At 43.6% G+C, this 21,278-nt stretch overlaps 1 protein-coding gene and 1 non-coding gene across 2 annotated transcripts; both read right to left on the bottom strand.

Moving 5' to 3' along the window:
• Positions 1-4,393: 4,393 nt before the first annotated feature.
• LOC114678589 (small nucleolar RNA U13) lies at positions 4,394-4,497 on the bottom strand. The gene has a single exon (XR_003730023.1). It is a non-coding gene; the product is annotated as a small nucleolar RNA U13 (small nucleolar RNA).
• Positions 4,498-6,274: 1,777 nt separating this feature from the next.
• Positions 6,275-18,499, bottom strand: CLRN2 (clarin 2). Its single transcript, NM_001194741.3, is given in 3 exon segments — positions 6,275-6,562; positions 10,348-10,527; positions 18,145-18,499. Coding segments are annotated over 3 exon segments (699 nt in total). The 5' UTR covers positions 18,398-18,499; the 3' UTR covers positions 6,275-6,296.
• Between the last annotated feature and the right edge of the window lie 2,779 nt (positions 18,500-21,278).

The following is a 21,278-nucleotide window of genomic DNA, read 5'->3' as shown; positions in this document are numbered from 1 at the left end:
TTTTAAGTAGGTTAGCACCCCATTCCCAGCAAGTATTTTCTTTTTTCTTTTTTTTTTTAGACAGAGTCTTGCTCTGTTGCCAGGCTGGAGTGCAGTGGCGCGATCTCAGCTCACTGCAACCTCTGCCTCCTGGGTTCAAGCGATTCTCCTGTCTTAGCCTCCCGAGTAGCTGGGACTACTTATGCGCCACCACGCCCAGTTAATGTTTGTATTTTTAGTAGAGACGGAGTTTCACTATGTTGACCAGGATGGTCTCAATCTCTTGTCCTCGTGATGCACCTGCCTCGGCCTCCCAAAGTGCTGGGATTATAGGCGTGAGCCACTGAGCCCGACCCCAGCAAGTATTTTCTAAATTGTGATGCTAATCTATTAGTAATAATTAATACTTAGCAGGAGTTAGCATTTTTATTATATGCTGTTGGAAGTGTGAGGAGTTGTTTAATTTACTCTTCATACTTTCACATTTTTCTTGAAAGAGAGAGAAGTATATTTGTAACATATGACTCTGCTCTGATTTCACATGGAAAGATCCTTGCTATCCAAAAGTCTTGATTAATTATATATGTTATTAGTTATATTTTCATTAGTGAAAACCATGTATCACTCATTTTTTTTTGGATGGAGCTTCGCTCTTGTTGCCCAGGCTGAAGTGCCATGGCATGATCTGGGCTCATTGCAACCTCTGCCTCCCAGGTTCAAGCGATTCTGCTGACTCAGCCTCTCGAGTAGCTGGGACTATAGGCACACACCACTACGCCTGAATATTTTCTGTATTTTTAGTAGAGGCAGTGTTTCACCATGTTGGCCAGGCTGGTCTTGAACTCCTGACCTCAGGTGATCCACCTGACTCAGCCTCCCAAAGGGCTGGGATTACAGACTTGAGTCACCGGCCCTGGTAATTACTCATTTCTTAATACTGTGAACATAGAGTAGAACTTCTTTTCACCAATAACAAATTACTTTTCTTGATTGCAGCTAAATTTCATTGACTTTGATCCCTGCAGTTAGTATTAGTAATATCATATTAGCAATCATACAAATGTATGCATATGATAATTATTTTTAAAGGGCCTATGAAAATTAATCATCATCACACTCTAATCAATGTCATAAACTAATGTTATGACCAACATTTTGACTTTGCATGGACTGGTCGGCTGGAAGGGATAGTGCACTGCAGGCCATTGGACACCTTTGTGAGCCTTAGGAAAAGGCGCCCCCTTTAGGAGAAAGCACCCTTGTGGATGAGGCCAGGAGAAGCCAGGGGCACTTGGGCTAGTCCCTCGCCTCCTATACTTCACCTCCCTTGGGCAGGGTGCAACCTGCACAGCCACTTGCAGAAACCCTGAGAAGGAGCCTCAAGGGTGATTCAAGGCAATAATCTTGCTGTATTGGAAAAGTGGTGGCCTTGACATCATATAAATCAGGGCTGAAGTCTTTCTCCATTATTTATTAGCAATGAGGCTGAGCAAGTTCCTTAAATTCTCCAAACCTAAAGTTACCCATCTGTTAAAAAAAGATACTAATATTTATCTTGAATAATTGTTGTCAGAATTAAGGAGAAAGTGTACAGTGCCTGGCCCACATAAGATAATGAATGACCTCTGAGAGGAAAGAACTCAGTGTTTTCCTCAGCTCTCAAACTACTCTCAACAACAATTAATACAGCAGACTTCGATGACCAAATGTGGGGAACTTCCCTCCATCAACCAATAAGCAGTCAGCTCTGCAGCAGACACCGGCTGGGTATGCTCTAAGTCAGTTCTGACACTATCCACCTGGTGATAGAATCAGGTCCCATAGGCTGAGAGCTCCGTCCCCAAAGCTGTCCCTCCTCCCTCAGACACTAGTCCCAAGTAGCCAAACCCACAACTTTGGTTTTGGCTAATTTGCTGGGGCAGCTCACAGAACTCAGGGAAACACTTCTATTTACTGGTTTATTACAAAGGATATCACAAAGGATACAGATGAAGAGACGCATGGAGCAAGGTATGGGAGAAGGAGCGCGGAGCTTGCATGCTCTCCCTGGGTGCACCTCCCTCCAGGAACCTCCACATACTCAGCCATCTGCAATCTCTCCAAACCCAGTTCTTTTGGGTTTCTGCCGAGGCTTCGTTATGTAGGCATGATTGATTAAGCATTGGCCATTGGTGATCAACTTAACCTTCAGCCCCTCTTTCCTCCCAGAAGTCATGGGTGTGGGTGGGGCTGGAAGTCCCAACCCTCTAATTCTGCCTTAGTCTTTTCCTGTGACCAGCCGCCTTCCCGAAGCTACTATTTATTTACTCATAAAATGACCACATTAATTATAGTCAAGATAAAGGAGCTACATTTTCCTCTGTGCATTTGAAAATAATGCAAGTGAATTTTGTGACCCAGATACTTAATCTCTCTTCTTCCCACCCCCACTCTCAACCTGCTAAATTCCATGTAGGAATCTCATTTACAGTATTTCTGAGAGATGGTCTTTCAGACTAAGCCTGATTATTGCCAGTAACATTATGGTTGCCACCTGATAGCTCATGGTTTAAAGACATTATAGATACTTCTGAAACACTTTCAAAAGCTATGGACTCTGTCACAGAAAAAATGCAGATGCGTACAAAAGCCTGCACTTTGACTTCTTGAAACACATCTGGCTGGGCGCCGTGGCTCATGCCTGTAATCCCAGCACTTTGGGAAATGAGGAGCATGAATTGCCTGAGGTCAAGAGTTTGAGACCAGCCTGGCCAACATAGTGAAACCCCGTCTCTACTAAAAATACAAAAAATTAGCTGGGCTTGGTGGCGGGCACCTGTAATCCCAGCTACTTGGGAGGCTGAGGCTGGAGAATCACTTGAACCCAGGAGGTGGAGGTTGCAGTGAGCCGAGATCCCACCATTGCATTCCAGCCTGGGCGACAGAGCAAGACTATGTCTCAAAAAAAACTGAATTCACCCTGCCCCCTTCTTCTTTTTTTTCTTTTTTTTGTGAAACAGAGTTTCACTCTTGGCATCCAAGCTAGAGTTCAAAGGCGTGATCTCGACTCACTGCGACCTTCGCCTGGGTTCAAGCAATTCTCCTGCCTCAGCCTCCTGAGCAGCTGGGATTACAGGCATCTGCCACCACGCCCAGCTAATTTTTGTGTTTTTAGTAGAGACGGGGTTTCACCACGTTGGCTAGGCTGGTCTTGAACTCCTGACCTCAGGTGATCCACCCACCTCAGTCTCCCAAAGTACTGGGATTACAGGCATGAGCTACTGTGCCTGGCCCACTCTGCCCCCTTCTTGGCATGATAGTCTGCATATGACTGAAGGCAGTGATCAGTTGAAAGGCTATGGCCCTGATGACTTTTTATTTTTATTTTTGGAAATAGAGAGAGAAGGTCTCCCTGTGTTGTCCAGGCTGAACTCCTAGACTCAAGCAGTCCTCCCTCCTTGGCTTCCCAAAGTGCTGTAATTACAGGCATGAGCCACCATGCCTGGCCACCGTGCTAACTTTTCAAATAGCTCCATCACAAGCCTGCTCAGTATGTTTCATCCCCAGCTGCTGGGAGAATGAAATGTCTGGAGGGCAGGGATTTTTGTCAGCTCACTGCTTTAGTCCCAGCACTACATCAATATCAATACTGTTGAGTGAATAAATGTACCAAGATCCTCAGACACTTGTAATATAAACTGTTGTCAGATTTTCTGTATTTATGTTGATTTTTAAAAAACCCATCAGCAGGACTTTGTGTTCAAACTTGATATGATATTGACATTTCCTCTTGTTTTCAAGACAGCTTGGCAGTCTCTCACTATCTTTTGGATCCATCTCCTATCACATTAACTGTCTCTTTTGGATCTGTCTCCTATAACATAACTGTCTCTTCTAGCCATGTGCCATCTGCATCTTTGGTGAGTGACATCAGTCCACTAAATAGTGCTGAAACTATGCCTGGGATGTGGAAAAAGGGCTGAAAGGGGCAGATGAGCCCAGCAAGGAATTATAAAGAAGAGATGACATGAGCACTTCCTGAAGTCACCAAATCAGGTGTCATTTTAGATGGAGCTAATTTGGGGGATTAGATAACTTAAAAAAAAAAATTTCCCAGGTTGGGCATGGTGGCTCATGCCTGTAATCACAGCACTTTGGGAGGCTGAGGTGGGTGGATCACTTGAGGTCAGAAGTTTGAGACCAGCCTGACCAACATGGTGAAAACCTATCTCTACTAAAAATACAAAATTAGCTGGGAGTGGTGGCACACACCTGTAATCTCAGCTCCTTGGGAGGCTGAAGCAGGAGAATTGCTTGAACCCAAGAGGCGGAGGCTGCAGTGAGCTGAGATCGTGCCATTGCACTCCAGCCTGGACAACAAGAGCAAAGCTCTGTTTAAAAAAAAAAAAAAACATTTTCCTTTTTTTTTCCTTCAGATCAGATGGGTAACGTGCGGATGTCATAACAAGGTTCCAGGGTGGCACATCTCACACACGTGCATGAAAACTCAATCATCATCCTCATGAACTACAAAAGGATCGCATTAGATAACATTTGCATGACATGAAGATAGGAGACCTGGGAAAGGATTCATCCCAGCTAGCATCATGGGAAAATTAGTTCATATAGTTGTGTACCTCTGTTAGTCAGGGTTCTCCAGAGGAACAGAGCCAACAGGCTGTGTGTGTGTGTGTGTGTGTGTGTGTGTGTGTAGTGACAGAGAGAAAGAGGTGGGTATTTTAAGGAATTGTCTCACATGACTCAGGAGGCCAGCAATTCCAGAATCTTGAGGCTAGGTGGGCAGGCTGGAGATCCAGTGACAGTTGCAGTTTGAGTCCAAAAAGTCTGCTGGCAGAATTCTCTCTCCCTCAGGGGAGCTAGGCCTTTTTTCTATTAGGGCCTTCAACAGATTGGATGAGGGAATTACCATCCAATTACAGATGGTAATCTGTTTTACTCAAAATACACAAATGTAAATGTTAATCTCCTCAAAAAACACCTTTGAAAAAACATCTAGAAGTGTTTGACCAAATATGTGGTTACTGTGGTCCAGCCAAGGTGACACAAAAAATTAACCATTCCAGTGGCACTTAGGAAAACTCAACACAAAACTGCTGAATATCTCCAACAGGTGATGAAAGCAACATTCCAGTCCCATTGAGTACTCACATGCCTCTAAGCCCTCGTTGAAATTTCTTTTTCTTTTTTTTTTTTTTTTTTTTGAGATGGAGTCTCACTCTGTCGCCCAGGCTGGAGTACAGTGGCATGACCTTGGCTCACTGCAACCTCTGCCTCCCGGGTTCAAGCAATTCTTCTGCCTCAGCCTCTTGAGTAGCTGGGACTACAGGTGCGCGTCGCCACGACTGGCTGATTTTTGTATTTTTAGTAGAGATGGGGTTTCACCATATTGGCCAGGCTGGTCTCGAACTCCTGACCTCACGATCTGCCTGCCTCTGCCTCCCAAAGTGCTGGGATTACAGGCATGAGCCACCGTGCCTGGCCCCTCCTTGTAATTTCACACCCTATGCCCAGCCTCCTTACTGACGAATCCTGGAATGCCCTTCTCCAACCTTGCTTCCTTCACCACTGGAAAAATCTACTCATTTTTCACAACTCAGATCAAATGTTCACACTGTGATACTTTCTTTAGCACCACATCCCATCCCCAAGATTTAATTCCCTCCTTGGTCCCTTATGGCTGTTCTTTTATCAGGTTGGTGCAAAAGTAATTGCTGTTTTTGCCATTAGGACCTGATGAGTTAATAAATGAGTGAGAACAGTGTCTTGCACATAGTAACCACTCAAAAAATGGCAGTTATTTTCATTCTTAGTGTTACCGTTGCTAAGTCCTATGTCATGTGGAAAGATTAGGTGTTTCTGGAGGGCAGGAACAGGAACAGTATCATATTCCTCTGAGAATTCTTCCCCACTCACCAGCCCAATATTGTAAATGGAATCGACCAGGGATCTACAGACACTTACTGGAGTCTGTAGTATCTTATATTTGTCAAGTGCTCTACAGAATGCAGAATCTGGCAATATTATCACCCATTTAAACTTCACAACGGCCTTGGGAAGTTGTTACTATGCTTAAGCTGGCAAGTGGCAGAGTCTCCAGCTGCAACTGGAACTCCAACGTCATGAGAGAGGAATGCAAGAACGCTGGGGATCCCGGGCAAGTTTTTCTCTTCTGGCCCAGGAAACAGCCTTGGTCCTTCATATCCTTTTTCTTAACTGCTGAGAACATGGCCGTGACGGAGTGGGAAGGCTGCAAAAACACGAGGACTCCATTCACACACAGAACTGACTTAGGCCAGGGTGTGAACAGGGGAAGGCTATTAATACAAGATATCCTCAGCCGTGACAGTGGCCTCTTCGATCTTGGTCTTAATCTCAGGGAGGGGAATATGACTGATCGCCACCACAACCAAGTTTGCGGCGTGGGCCGACGCGCTGGCCACGCAGATCCAAAACGACTCTTCATACTGTTCTTCCAGCACCACAAACTGGAAGAGCTTCTCCTGAAAGTTGGCGATTCGTTCTGTCAGGTCATGAAATTTCACCGCAGCCATGAAGCTGGCTATGGCTAACGCCACGACTCCACCTGAAACCCAAAAAGGTCACCCTCATTCACGGCTCCTTTTTGCGATTGTGACACCTCTATGAGAGGTGGCATTTCTGTGCCACGTGTGACAAGCTTGCTTTGGGTTAAAAAAGTTATGAGGAAGACATAAGTTTTAATTTGCTTTTAAAAGTAGGAGCTAACTCACACAGTATGAAGGAGAAAGGCAGGATTGTGCGGGGAAAGAGAGAATCTGCTTTATATCAGATCAAGTTTGAATTTCCACCCCTCCAATTTTTATTTATTTATTTATTTGTTTATTTATTTATTGAGATGGAGTCTTGCTCTATCACCCAGGCTGGAGTGCAGTGACGCCATCTCAGCTGACTGCAACCTCCACCACCTGGATTCAAGTGATTCTCCTGCCTCAACCTCCCAAGTAGCTGGGACTACAGGTGCCTGTCACCACACCTGGCTAATTTTTGTATTTTTAGTAGGGACGGGGTTTCATCATGTTGCCCAGGCTGGTCTCGAATTCCTGATCTCAAGTGATCCATTCGCCTTGGCCTCCCAAAGTGCTGGAAATACAGGCGTTTGAGCCACTGCACCTGGCCCACTCTTCCAATTTTTCCCCTTACCCAGTACCATGCTTCCCGGGGATCCACATTTGGAGAAGTTCATTGTCTAAAATATCTCAGGATTTCTATGAAGACCATGAAGGCTATGTGGCAAGATGTAAGAAAAACTGTTGCTCTCCTCTTTAATTATCCTCCTTCCATGCTTAAGGACAAGGATGACCACTCATAGAAGGAGGAAAGGAGGGAGGCGAAAACTGGAAGAATTCCAAACTACTTCCCTATGTTTTGCTTGAAACTTTGACCTTCTGGGAGGAATCTCACTCTCTCTTTCTCCCTCTCTCCCTTTCTCTCTCTCTCCCTCCTCTTCCTCTGGTTTCAATTTTAATTAATATTTTTAATAACACATTTATGATGCTCTTAAAAGATTATTATCTTCATCGAAGAAAAATTTGGACACTAGAGAAAATCATAAACAAATTTACTTTTATCCTAAAAACCAGCATGAACACTTTCAACATTTGAGTGTTTTTCTTTATGTTTCTTTCTCTTTAACAAAATTAGTATTATGGTGTTCTTACTTGGATTTTAAATTTGATCTTTTCCCCTCACTTGGACATTTTTACGTGTTGCTAAATATTCCGTTACAGCACGACTTTATTGTTTGTTTTTATTTTTTTTGAGACAGGGTCTTGCTCTGTCATCTAGGATAGAGTGCAGTGGCGTGATCATGCCTCATTGCAGCCTTGACCTCCTGGGTTCAAGCGATCCTCTTGCCTCAGTCTCCTGAGTAGCTGGGATCATGGGTGCGTGCCACCATGCTTGGCTAATTTTTGGTTTTTGTTTGTTTGTGGAGATGGGGTCTCACTACGTTGCCCAGGCTGGTCTTCAACTCCTGGGCTCAAGCAATCCTCCCACCTCAGCATCCCCAAGTGCTGGGATTACAGGCATGAGTCACCGTGCCAGGCTTACAGCATTACTATAAATGAGTGCATAGTATTTTTAGTGAAGACTAAACAGTCTCTACTAAATTATAGATATACGGTCACACACTATAATTTATGGAAGTATGACCTTATTTCTGGGTGTCTATATTACTTCTAATTTTTGATATCATAAAATGCTACAGCAAATACCATTTTATGTACATCCTTGTTCTCTTGTCGAGTATTTCCTTAGCATAAATCCAAACATGGAATTGTCTAGTCCAAATATATGCAAAGGCTATTCACCTTTTTATGCCTTTAGACACTGCAGTGTTTTTGTTTTTTTTAAGCTCAGTGGCAAGAAATAAAGTTTTGTCAAAAGACATTATGTTTTACCTGTTTTTATTTTTATTTTTTTTGAAACAAGGTTTTGCTCTGTTGGCTGAGGCTGGAGTGCAGTGGCATGATCATGGTTCGCCACAGCCTGGACCTCCCAGGCTCAAGCAGTTCTCCCACCTCAGCCTCCCTAAGTGTTGGGATTACAGTTCCCAAGTAGCCGAGACTACAGGCGCCTGACACCACGCACAGCTAACTTTTTTATTTCTTATTTTTGTAGAAATGGGGTCTTGCTATGTTGCCCAGGCTATTTTGCCTGTTGCTAAACTCTCATCAGTAGAGTTTGAGAATGCTATCTCTCTGAGGAAAGAAATGGACAGAGATAAGCATTTATTGAAAGCAGGGTTGAGCATTTTTTACATGCCAGCCTCTGTGAGGATGCATGCAGATGAGAAAGACACCTGTAGTCTTGATGAGGGTGAGCCATGTATATAAACAATTCTACAGGGTGGCTACCATCTGCAAACAAAGGCAAACACATAATAATTGACTTCTTGATATACATTATAATACATAATAAAATAACACTACCTGTTTTTATATTTTATGATATTCTTGTATAAGGTAATCATAGTGAGGGGTTATTGTCTGAATGGTACCTTGAATATTTGACCTGAGTTTTCAGAGATAGCCCTCATTTCACAAGATTCTGTTATTTTCATTACAGATGATGTGTTAAGTGCATAATTAAATGTGAATTAATTTCTGTGCATCAATATACTCCCAAATCAACATGCATGCACGCATGTGCGTGCGTGCGCACGCGCACACACACACACACATCTTTTAGTTTTTGGCTTGGAAAATAGGTCATGATGGTCATAAACGAGAGCATGGATCTGTGGAAAAATAAAGAGCTTAGAATCAGTTATGCCTAGGTTGGAATTCCACCTCTGCCACTCATTGCTGTGTGACTGTTTAACTTCTCTGAGCCTCAGGCTCTTCATCTGTAAACGTGGGTCTAATAATACCTCCTATAGAGATGTGGTGAGATGTAAACAAAGTAATGCATGCAAAATCCCCAGGTCCATGCCTAACTCTTAGTGGCTGCTCAGTAAGTTGCATCTCGTTTAAGGGCATGGTGCAGTGAAGGCGCTGGGAAGGTGAGAGGAGGGAGAGTTGAGACAGCCAGTGAGCCCTGTCTGCATTAATATGCCCAGGTATGTGTGGGGGGAACACTAAAGACCTTGGCAGCTAGATGGCACTCACTTCCCCTTCTTAACCCAGAGCCTGAATGGAGGAGCCTTTCACAAATGGCCTCTTGCTCACAATACCCTTCTCTTCCGTCGTTGGTGGAGTTCCTCCCAGCCTCAACTGCAGCACCAGCTCCATCTCTTTCCCCGTCCCAGGGCCCCCACCTCTCCCTACTTTCAGCTCTCTGTCTTCTGGCCTCTCCTTTCACCTCGATCTCTCTTCACTGCTCTAAGTCCTCAGCCATTCACGTACTCTAATAAGATGGTTCTTTATTGTGACAGACTCTGCAACTTAAAGAGGAAATTCATGAGCACTTTGGGAGGCCAAGCAAGGCGGATCCCTTGACCTCAGGAGTTTGAGACTAGCCTGGGCAACATGGTGAAACCCCATCTCTACAAAAACTACAAAAAATTAGCTGGGCATGGTGGTGCATGCCTGTACTCCCAGCTACTTGGGGGCCTGAGGTGGGAAGATCACTTGAGCCCAGGAGGTCAAGGCTGCAGTGAACTGAGATCGCACCACTGCACTCCAGTGTGGGTGACAAAATGAGACCCTGTCTCAAAAAAGAAAAAGAAAAAGAGGACATTCATTCCATGCCCATCAAGAAGGTCTTAGACACAGGAAAGTTAAAGCTCCAGTGGCACATTTTAGTTCCTTCACACCTTCTGCCCAACTACTTGGAGCCCAGCCCTGTGATGGTGTGGACACAATTTTCTCTCCCTAAGGGACTTCTTACCTGCCAGAACATTCCATAGGCAGATACCCCCAGGACCGTTGACTGCCTGGTATGGGACCTGGATCATGTTGAGAATGGCAAAGCCCATGCTGACCAGAGCCAGGGCCAAGGCCAGGAAGAGGAGCAGCAGAATCATCACATGAAGGCCTGCGTTGAGCTCTTTCACCAGGTGTGGGAAGACTAGGGAGACAAGACACAGCCGCTATTTCAATATCAGAGTTAGACTCACTTTCAGAAAGCCCAAGCTTGCTTACCATGAAGGCTTCGACAGACAGGGGTGAAGGCAAGATAGCAAGCATGCGGTTTTCAGACAGCGGGAGATTTTCTGAGATGAACTCATGGCCCCCAGATTCATGCCTGTCAGTTGATCAACAAGCCTCTCTTCCTTGGAGCGGACACAAAATCAAAATGTGTCCTGGCTGTCAGTTTAAGCTGCACCGAGCTTGAAGCTCTGGGGTCTGATGTGAACTGATGCACACAGGCCCCAGTGACTCAGCAAGGTAGGCCCTTGCTTACCCCCACGTATGAAGGACACATAATTCTCACATTGCACAACATTTTATTAAAATATTAATTTGCCTTACGAATATGGCAAAATAAGTTAGTGAAATCTTAATTTCTATTTGTTTTCTCTATGTTTGCCACTAGTACTGGCTGTGAAGATGAAATGGCGTAGCATAATGGAGTAGCTCAAATATTGCCTGGTCAAGTCAGTTCTCAAAAATGGCAGCTGTGGTTGTTGCTGTTATATTTTGACGGTCTTGGGAAAGTCATGTGACTTCTCAAGCCTCAGTTTCTTCATCAGTACAATGGGGATAGTAATCCGTGCAGATGAATTGAGGATAGTCAACATTTACTAAGTGCAGTCATGGGGCAAACATTTTACATGGTCATCTTGTTCAATGCACGTGACAAAGACATGAGGTAGATTTTATAAACTCCCTTTACCCACAGGCTTGGAGACATTAAATTGCTTCTGTTTGGGCAAGGCAACTCTATACTGTATATAAGATTTATAATTCAATATACTATGAGAACAAATGTGACCCTGAAAGAGCCAGTCCTTCAAGATGCGTCCTGAGTGGTTAACTGGGTCTAAATTTAAAATAGGGCCAAGTGGCCATTTACTTACTGACTAGGGGGTCACACACATCCTCTGAGTTCCTTGAAAACCCACACCTTTTTATCTTTGAGATCTGCCTCAGCCAATCAGGGCTCAGCTGTAATGACCAATCAGGGCTCAGCTGTATCAGCTAATCAGGGTTCAGCTGTTTCGACCAATCAGAACTAAGTGAATTTGAATCCTTTATTTACGTAAACAGACCTGATTGGAAACCTGGGTGGGAACTTTTGCTGTAAAACCTGAGCATTCCCTTTCTTCTCTGGAATACACCTTCCTTTTACACCAGAGGCTGTGTTTCCCTGGTTTGCACACTGTTAACTGGAATAAAGTCTTTCCTCAAAACTCCTTTTCTGAGAACTGTTGTTCACAACTGTGTGTTTTAACAGTGTCAAGTCATGATCTTTAGTAGTTATAAATGAAGAATTGAACATTATGAAAGCTACAGAACTTCTGAGCATACTCATTCCTCTGCAATTGCTCCAAGGTTCCTGCTGAATACCCACCCTGATGGAACTAGTTCCTTTGCTGGTTCACCTGCCTCTCTCAGCCACTGAAGGTTGGCGTCTCCCAATCCTGATAAGTAGTTTTTATTTTTCCCATTAGGTGTCCTTTCCACTCACACGTTTTCAGGCACTCCACGTTTACACGGTAAGTTCTGATGTTTCTTTCCAGTTCTGAATTTCCATTTGTTTTTATCTCCCTATGGTTATCTAATCGGCATTGGAAACTTTACCCTGGAAGATGAGCTCCTTTCCAGTGAGTTTGTCTTTGTAAAGCATCTTTCTTCCCTGTGCCTCTATCCCATCTTAATGTCTCTTAGATTTTTTTTTCTCTTTTCAAACCCTCAGCCCCTTTTTGTTTCAGACACAGTAGCTTGTGCCTGATTTTTATTTATTTTTATTTTTGAGACAGAATCTCGTTCTGTTGCCCAGGCTGGAGTGCAGTGGCACCATCTCAGCTTGGTGCAACCTCCTCCTCTCTGATTCAAGCAATTCTCATGCCTCAGCCTTTCCAATAGCTGGGATTACAGGCACCCACCACCATGCCTGGCTAATTTTTGCATTTTCAGTAGGGGGGGGTTCACCATGTTGGCCAGGCTGGTCTCGAACTCCTGGCCTCAAGTGATCTGCCCGCGTTGGCCTCCCAAAGTGCTGGGATTACAGGCATGAGCTACCAGACCCGGCCGCTTGTGCCTGATTTTTAAATTGTTTCATTATCCCCTTTCTTGACCAGGCAATCCTTAGGACACATGACTAACATAGTAATGCTCACCCAAACTCTTAAAATAGAAAACAGTCACCTATGTGAATGGCAAAGATCAAAATGTTTGCTAACACACCGTGTTGACAATGGTGTAAGGAAGAGGCACTCTCAAGTCTCGTAGAAATATTAATTCATGTAACCTTGTTAGAGGGCAATGTGGCAACATCTACTAAAGCAAATTCACTTCTAGGAATTTATTTTCCAGAAGCACTCCTACATGTGCTCAAAGCATGGATCAAATATTGGATATTCATTACAATAGCGAAAGATTGGAGAAAAAACAGTATGTGAATAGATTGATTTAATAAATTAAGGTGGCCGGGCGCGGTGGCTCACGCCTGTAATCCCAGCACTTTGGGAGGCCGAGGCGGGCGGATCACGAGGTCAGGAGATCCAGACCATCCTGGCTAACACGGTGAAAACCCGCCTTTACTAAAAATACAAAAAATTAGCCGGGCGTGGTAGCAGGCGCCTGTAGTCCCAGCTACTCGGGAGGCTGAGGCAGGAGAATGGCGTGAACCCGGGAGGCGGAGCTTGCGGTAAGCCGAGATCGCGCCACTGCACTCCAGCCTGGGCGACAGAGCGAGACTCTGCCTAAATAAATAAATAAATAAATTAATTAATTAAGGTATCCATAATGTACATAATGTACACAATTCACCTTTTAAAAAGAAAGAATCATATCCACATAATGATTGAACCCCTATCCAGATTTGATTTTAAAAAATTGAGTAATAACCATATTAGGATGATGGGGGACAGGGAATTTGGGGCATATGGAGTGATGTGGAGAGGGAGGTAAAGAGTGCCCAGTCCTAGGTCTTCATAGTAGGAAGCGCATTAACTATATATAAAAAATGCTTACTGGCAAAGGGCAAATCTCACTCAACCCCCACATTCTTGTAACATAACTCAGGGCTCAGACCTCATGGTTAATTGAGATTTTATTATTTTTTAATATATGTCATTATTTAGAAATTCGAGGCTGGGGCGGTGGCTCATGCCTGTAATCCCAGCACTTCTGGGGGCCAAGATGGGGGGATTACTTGAGGCCAGGGGTTGGAGATAAGTCTGGGCAACATAGCAAGGTTCTGTCTCTAACCTAAATTATTTTAAAAAAAGAAGAAGAAAATAGAAATTCGAATCATGTCTCAGGAGTGTTAATGCACCAGTTCTTTCTACTTTCTGAGGGGTGACTCCGCCTTCGCCTGACACCCAGTGCTGCCCTAGGAAAGCTGTTGTTCCCTTGCCTTTCATATTTGAAACCCAGACTCCAAGAGTTTTAGGTGTCTCCCACTAGGAATTACATTTAAGTTTCCCGCTTGAAATCCATGACCTTACACACTATTCATGGTGATAAATGACAACACATGATTCACGGTGATAAATGACAACAGCCACCTATATGGGGTGCAGACTATGTGCCGGTGGCTTTATACATATTCTTTGTTTTGTTGCTCATGGACACCCTCTCTCACACTTACAAATGAGGAAACTGAGGCTCGGAGAAGTGAAATAGCTTAGCCACGCTCCCATAGCAAGAAAGTGTCAGCTTAACTACTCTATTACAGGGCTAGAGCAGAAAAATCAGAAAGCACAGATAATTAGAGGTTTAAAATTGTAAATATAGAGTCTTGAATTCTGGAGGTCTTATTTTGAATTTGAATAGATATAGTTGTTTCCTACGCATTAGAGGTAACTCACTTGAATACCAGAATTGATTAATCATTCTATCAGCATCTAAGACTATTAGATAATTTGTTTGCTCCGAATCCCAGAGAGGTCTGGCAGCCCTTTTTGCCCCAGCAGGGCAAATAAGAAAAGCAGGACATCTGAAGTCAAACCCAGGTCCTGGCCACTAGTGGAATATTTGTGGGGTAGGAAGTAGAGAGGAACCACAGAACTAAAAGCTGCAAAGCAATCTATTACATTAGGTGCTTTTAAAGAAATTATTTTATGTATTGATTTCTCTGATCTCTAATTTCCTCATCAGTAAAATGGGCGTAATAAAATCTCTTCTCTAGCATAGTAAAAATGGAAGGAAATGAACTGTAACGCTGTGGCTTCAGATACTGTGTTCTGTGCCTAGTACATATTTACCTGCCTCTCCTTTATCAGATGGTAAACTTTTCTTTTTTCTTTCTTTCTTTTTTTTTTTTTTTGAGATGAATTTTCACTCTTTTCACCCAGGCCGGAGTGCAATGGCACAATCTTTGCTCACTGCAACCTCCACCTCCTGGGTTCAAGTGATTCTCCTGCCTCAGCCTCCTGAGGAGCTGGGATTACAGGCACCTGCCACCACCCCTGGCTAATTTTTGTATTTTTAGTAGATACGTTGTTTCACCATGTCAGCCAGGCTGGTCTCAAATTCCTGACTTCAGGTGGTCCACCTGCCTTGGGCCCCCAAAGTGCTGGGATTACAGGAGTGAGTCACTGTAACTGGCCAGATGGTAAACTTTTCTAGGGAAAGTACTTGTTTGTTTTGTTCATCCCTGTTTTCCTAAGAGTCTGGTCTGTAAATACACCATAGTACAACTGAATGTGTGGACAATGCTAAAGTAATGTTTGTCTCTTTCTTTCTCTAGCCACCCAAACAGCCACGTTGACTTGTTTTTATTTCATAGGGTCTGGGTATTAAAAAAGGGCCTTAATCTTTGTGATGAATAGTTCTCTGGTTTTCTCCATGACTGGTGTGGGAATCGATTCCCCTGGGTGATTTTTTGGGAACACCTCCGTGATGGGAGAAATGGCTGCTTGTGAACGAGACCCAGTAAAACCTCCCCACCCCACAGTTTACAAAGCACTTTCACTTTTATCCCCATCTACACTGATCTGCAACTGCGGGGATTTTTTTTTTTTTTTCCTACAGATGGATAGTCAATGGCAGAAGGAGACTCCAGGAGAAACAGACTCCAGGTTGTGGGAGGCTCTGATATACCCGGTAGCTGCCTCGAGGTTACATTGTGCTAGAATTAAAAGCTGTAAATCTAAAGGAGACTAGACTGGCACTAGAGAACCTTATAACATCAGTGTCCCTGAGCTGTATCTGGGTAAAGCCAGCCAAGCACAGGAGGAACCTGGCCCCAGGCTCCTCCTGAATGCTTTGAAAGAGAATCACATCCAAGGTACTGTGAACGGATGTTTATAGACCCTCCTCTGAGAAAACCCCAGGGCCGCAGGAAACAAAACCTTCTCAAATACTCTCCTACTCAGGGACAAGAATAAAATGTCCTTTATGCTTCTCACAGGGTTGTGATGCTTTCCAGACCAGAACATGTTAGACGAACCGAAAACGTTTCCCATGGATGTCCTAAGAAGGAAGGAGGAGGAAGGCAAGAAGTACTTACTGAATTCCTCCAAGGCTCAAACAAAATACGTATTTGTTTGCAGCTTCCCACTCAAAGCAGTTTACATTTCTGTGAGCTGGGAATGGCAGGTGTCTAGTCATTAGGTTGATGCTGACATGTGACCGCTGTTTAATCTTCTCACCCTATTCAAGTTTCAACAATTGTCCTGTTGGGGTTCAGAATCCAATACCCCCCAAATACGAAGCTTTGTGAAGAAGCCTCAAGGTCTCTCTGGCCTCCCCTCTCCCTCCTGTCTCCCCATTCTTTGTCTAAAGCACGGGATGAGGTAGTTTTCTGACGTTCCCTTACCTGCCTACGTCCAGGCCCACTGAAGAAAAAGACCTCTGGTCCCTATCCTGAGTGTTCATTAATTGTACCCATATCACAGGAAGGAAGACTGAAGTCTGTTAACACAGCTGGACAGACTTTTGTCACAAGCCAATGTCTGCCCTGTGGGCCCAACAGACTTTGTCCCAGCTCATTGTATGTTCTGCAAGCCCATTGAATTTCCCTAAAAATAATTTACTAGTCCCCTAAAATCATCCACACTTCCCCATCTCCCTTTCCCCTAAGATGAAGAGGATATAACCATCTGTACCCCATTGAGATAGCGGACAATCACTCTATGATTTTCCCCTATGCGTGCTAATAAATGTGTATGCCATTTTCCCTATTAATCTGCCTTTTGTCAGTAGGTTGTTTAAAGAACCTTCAGAGCGCAAAGGGGAAGTTTTCCCTTGGCCCCTACAGTCCTGATGACATCATTTATAGCAATAGCATCTAGTTCAGAATCGAGTAGTCCCTATAGTTGTCATGGTTAGCTTTCAGCATTTCTTTTTTTTCTTTATGGTGTGTATTTTCAAGTTTTATGTTATAATTTTGATGGCGCTATTTTTTCAATATCCAGGGTTTAATCTAATTGCTAGGTAAATATAAATATGCCCAGAGATATTGTTCTTGAATATACATAACAAATATAATTTTTTGTGTGTATTTAAATGATGACAATTTGTATTATATTTGCCAACGGTTCCAGCTTTTTGTCCTTATAAATTTAATATGACATTTACCTTGGCCAGATATCTATAAACTACTACAATTCTGAAATACAGAAATCAAGGAATGAATACAATTCTGTATCACCTTGCATTGGCATGGTATTGATTAATTACGGTTTTGTGTGGACACTGTTTTCACCAGCGATCTCATCGATTCAAAAGGCTTGCAGAATATGGCCTGTTTTGTTTTTTCCTTCCCAGAAGCCCATTCCTAAGCCTAGCTTGGATTCCTGTTTGTGCAGACTGCTCTGCTTACATCCTGGGCAGCTCTGATGCCACATTGAACACCAGCCAAAGTCCATGCCCGCTCACGTTCACAGAGAGCAGGCAAGTGCCTTGCTTGAGGTCTCCCCGCCAGGAAACTTTCCAGTAGGGGTTCCAGCCGGGGTAGTCTGATTCCAGAACCCAAGCACAGTGCCCCTGTGCATCTTCTCAGACTATGCAGTTTTTACAAAAGTAGACATGGAAGTGTTCATCATGCTTCCCAAAGGTTCAGTTCTGCAGGCAGCCCCCACACACTTGTTGTGGTCACGTGGCATTGGTCTGGAGTCCGGCTCTACTGTTTCCTGGCTGGGTGACCTCAGGTAAGTTATGTAACCTCTCCAAGCCTCAGTGTACTCCTCTGGAAAATGGGAACATTAACAAGTCCTTCTATATAAGTTTGTTGTAAGTCTTTAAGGAGACAAGTGGTGTGAGGTACTTAGTAGAATGTCTGACACATGTAAACCCCTCATGTTTCAATAGTCATTATTAATAGAGGTAACCTGCAAAAATGCACAAATCCTTGTTTCTATCTAATGTTTCTATACACCTCTACAGAAAAAGAAAAGAAGGAAGGAAGGAAAGATCTTTTTGATGTGGGTCCAGAACCCTCGGCTCACTGTGGACTTTGACATTATGCCTGAGATTGAGGCAGCAGCCAAATTCCACAATGAGACAAAAGCACTCTTGCACAGTAACAAAAATAAGTGCCTAGAAACAGCTTCCATGCCCCCAATATACTTACTCGTGAATTGGGACTGGCGGCTCCCAAGCCCACACTGCCGCACCTTACACCCTCGGAAGAGCCCATAGTAAATGTCCCCAATGAACTTGACCAGCTCTCTGTCTGTGGCATTGACCAGATCCACTCCAGTCTGACAAAGGATTTTCCCACTCAGCCAGTGGGGCACTACCAGGGCAACGATGATCAGGATGAAGGAGGAGAAGCTGAGTAAAGACGCCAGCCCATACCACGCCTTTTTGAACCATCCAGGCATGCTAGTGGGTGCAGGTCATCCCCAAGGTCTCCGAGCAGCAGTGAGGGTCGTTGACATCTTTCAGATACTCGGCAATGCTCTGCTCCAAGGTCAGCTCTTCCAAACACTCTATTTCAAGATTTTAAGTCCATCCCCTCGTCCTCCTTCAGCGCAAGCTTGCACAGTCCATGTTTACTATAACCACATCCGGAAGCCTCTACAGAGACAATCTTCACCTGACTATGTAGCGGAGTGTGTTACTGAAGGAAGTAACCTTATATCTCCTCCTAGACTAACGTTTCAGCAGAGGGTTTAATTGTTCCTGTTTCAAGTATTTAAATAGCCCTGGTGTGGACCTCATAATGATAAAGGAGTTAGTAATAAGCAAAACCAAGTACCTCTGATGATAAAGAGATGCAAACCAATCTCAAAAAATGCATATGGTAGAAGGAAAACAAAAATGGAATGATTAGCACCTGAATATCGCCAACAATGCACAGTGTCAAATGTCGATCTCTCTGATGCGTGGGTGTCCTGGCATTTCTTTCTCTGAAATGTCACTGCTGTCAGAATCTTTAGGACTGTTATTAATACCATCAAATGACCCTGGTTCTTGGGGCTTTAATACTGAAATATGTAAATAGGGTCTTATGAATTTCTCACTGTGTGAATCTGCTGGGGGTAAATTGTGACTAGAATTAATTTGTGTCTGTTGGGACAGCCTGGAATCCAACATTTAACATTCCTCTCTCCTGCCCCTCCTTCTACGTTATCTGAAATGGGACAGAAAAGTGTTTTTCTAGTATATTAGCAAATAGTAGCCACACTGCTGGAGTATTGATCTCTTCTAATAGTGGAAGATCTAGGTTTTCCTTTTAATCTGTAGACACTAGGAATGAAATATTCTTTCTTCTCTATCTTATACTGTGGACTTTGACATTTTGACTTTTACCTTATTCCTGAATATCAACTTAACCTCATGTGAGACTGGCAACAGCCACTCTCTCCATATCTCTGGGGACCAAAGTTGGGCAGAGGTGGAGCAGTAAAATTGTTTAGTTGGTCACAGAAGGCTGAAGGGGGGTTCAGGAAGTTGCACTGTTAACCAATAGGGGTCCCAGGAATCTCACTTGGAGAGTGTCAAGGAAGCAGAGGGACATATTAATGGAAATGTCAGTTTCCTTCCTCATAATTGGGGCTCACTTCCATGGCCTCTCCACAATGAAAATAAAGATGAGAATTTCTGAGCCTGGGCAATGTAGTGAGACCTTATCTCTACAAAAAATTAAAAAAAATTAGTTGGGCCTGACGGCGTGTATCTGTGGTCCCAGCTACGGGAGGCTGAGGCTGGAGGATTGCTTGAGCCCAGGAGCTCAAGGCTGTAGTGAGCTATGATCATGCCACTCTGAGTAACAGAGCGAGATCCTGTCTCCCTATCTCTCTATAGAAAGATGAGTGGCACTTTACCATATACAAAATGCTTTGACCGTATGCTTGCTCACCTCTGATGCTTCAGCAACCCTTAATGGTAAACAGGAGATGTACGATTTCAGTCATTTCTCTCACGGAAAACTGGATGTCGGTGCTGGGGCTGAAATTCGGGTCTTTGAATAACAACAGCTCATCTTCATCCCAGTGACTTCGAAACAGCAAATGTTTTTCTGGTAAAAAATAACAGAATACATATAAAAGGCTTAGAAGACTGCTTGGCACATCAATAAGTGATCAATAATGTTAGTTCACATTCTTATTTTAACATTAAGCATGCTTTGACAAGTCATCCGTAAATATCGAGTCATATTTCTGCTGTCAATGATGGACCTGTGTCAACTTTTGGTGTTTTGAGGGTTAAGCAATTGTTTTCAGAAAAACTCTAAGGGAAATAAATACTTGATTCCCAACAAGCCTTTGCCTTACTGAACAAAGGTGTGGTTAAGTGGAACTCTAGCCATTGAAGACCTGGGTTCAAATTCTTACTCTTCTGGACAAGTGTCTGAGACTCTCATGACTCAGCTTTCTAATCTGCATAGGATTATCGTGTGGAGTAAAATGAAATAGCACAGGCAGATCACTTAGCACAGTGCCTTGGATATAACGGGCACTAAATCCATGGTGCTCTCCTCTCCACCCAGCCTCCTAGCAGTTCTATTTCTGATAATGAAGCTTCTGACAACAAAATGTGCTGCTGGCTGCATCCTCTTCTCTAGTGACATATTTCTGTGTGCTTTACCTGGCACAAGTTTACTGAACAAACATCTGTGTCTGCTGTGTACAAGGCTCTGTGTGTGGGAAGTGGCACAAAGATGTATATAATACAGGGGTCTGCTATCAAGAAGGTTATGAGAGTGTTAGAGCTCTGGTTCTCTATCAGTGATGAATTTGCCCCTAGGAGGCAACTGGTAAAATGTGGAGATATTTTTGATTGTCATGAGTGAGGGGTAGGGGCTAGCTATTGACTTCTAGTGTATGCAGGCCAGGGATGCTGTAAATATCCCACAATGCCCAGGGCAGCACCTGTCACAAATAATTATCTGGCCCAAAATGTCAGCAGTGCTGTAGTTCAGAGGCTCTGTGTTAGAGATACAGGCCATGGGCAGAAATAACTAATATACATGGGAGAAAATGCTAGGATCTGTGTCTGACGATGAGTTTCATGTGGTAAAAGGGCCATTTGGATTAATGGGTATAAATGTACGGTTAGATAGAAGAAATAAGACCTAGTGTGGTTTGTCTCGTCTCCGCAGTGAACTTTCAGCTCCTTGAGCGTAGCGACCTCTTCCGTTTTTTCGGCAGGTAGGGATATTTAAATCTCTATTTTGATGCATAATTAAAAATAAAAAATTGCCAAAACAGTGGTCGAAAATCGTACTATACTATATTTCACATGCTTACACTTCACAAA

The sequence above is a fragment of the Macaca mulatta genome, chromosome 5, assembly GCF_049350105.2.
Source record: "Macaca mulatta isolate MMU2019108-1 chromosome 5, T2T-MMU8v2.0, whole genome shotgun sequence".
Classification (NCBI taxonomy): Eukaryota; Metazoa; Chordata; class Mammalia; order Primates; family Cercopithecidae; genus Macaca; species Macaca mulatta.
This window is presented reverse-complemented; position numbering and strand designations above follow the sequence as displayed.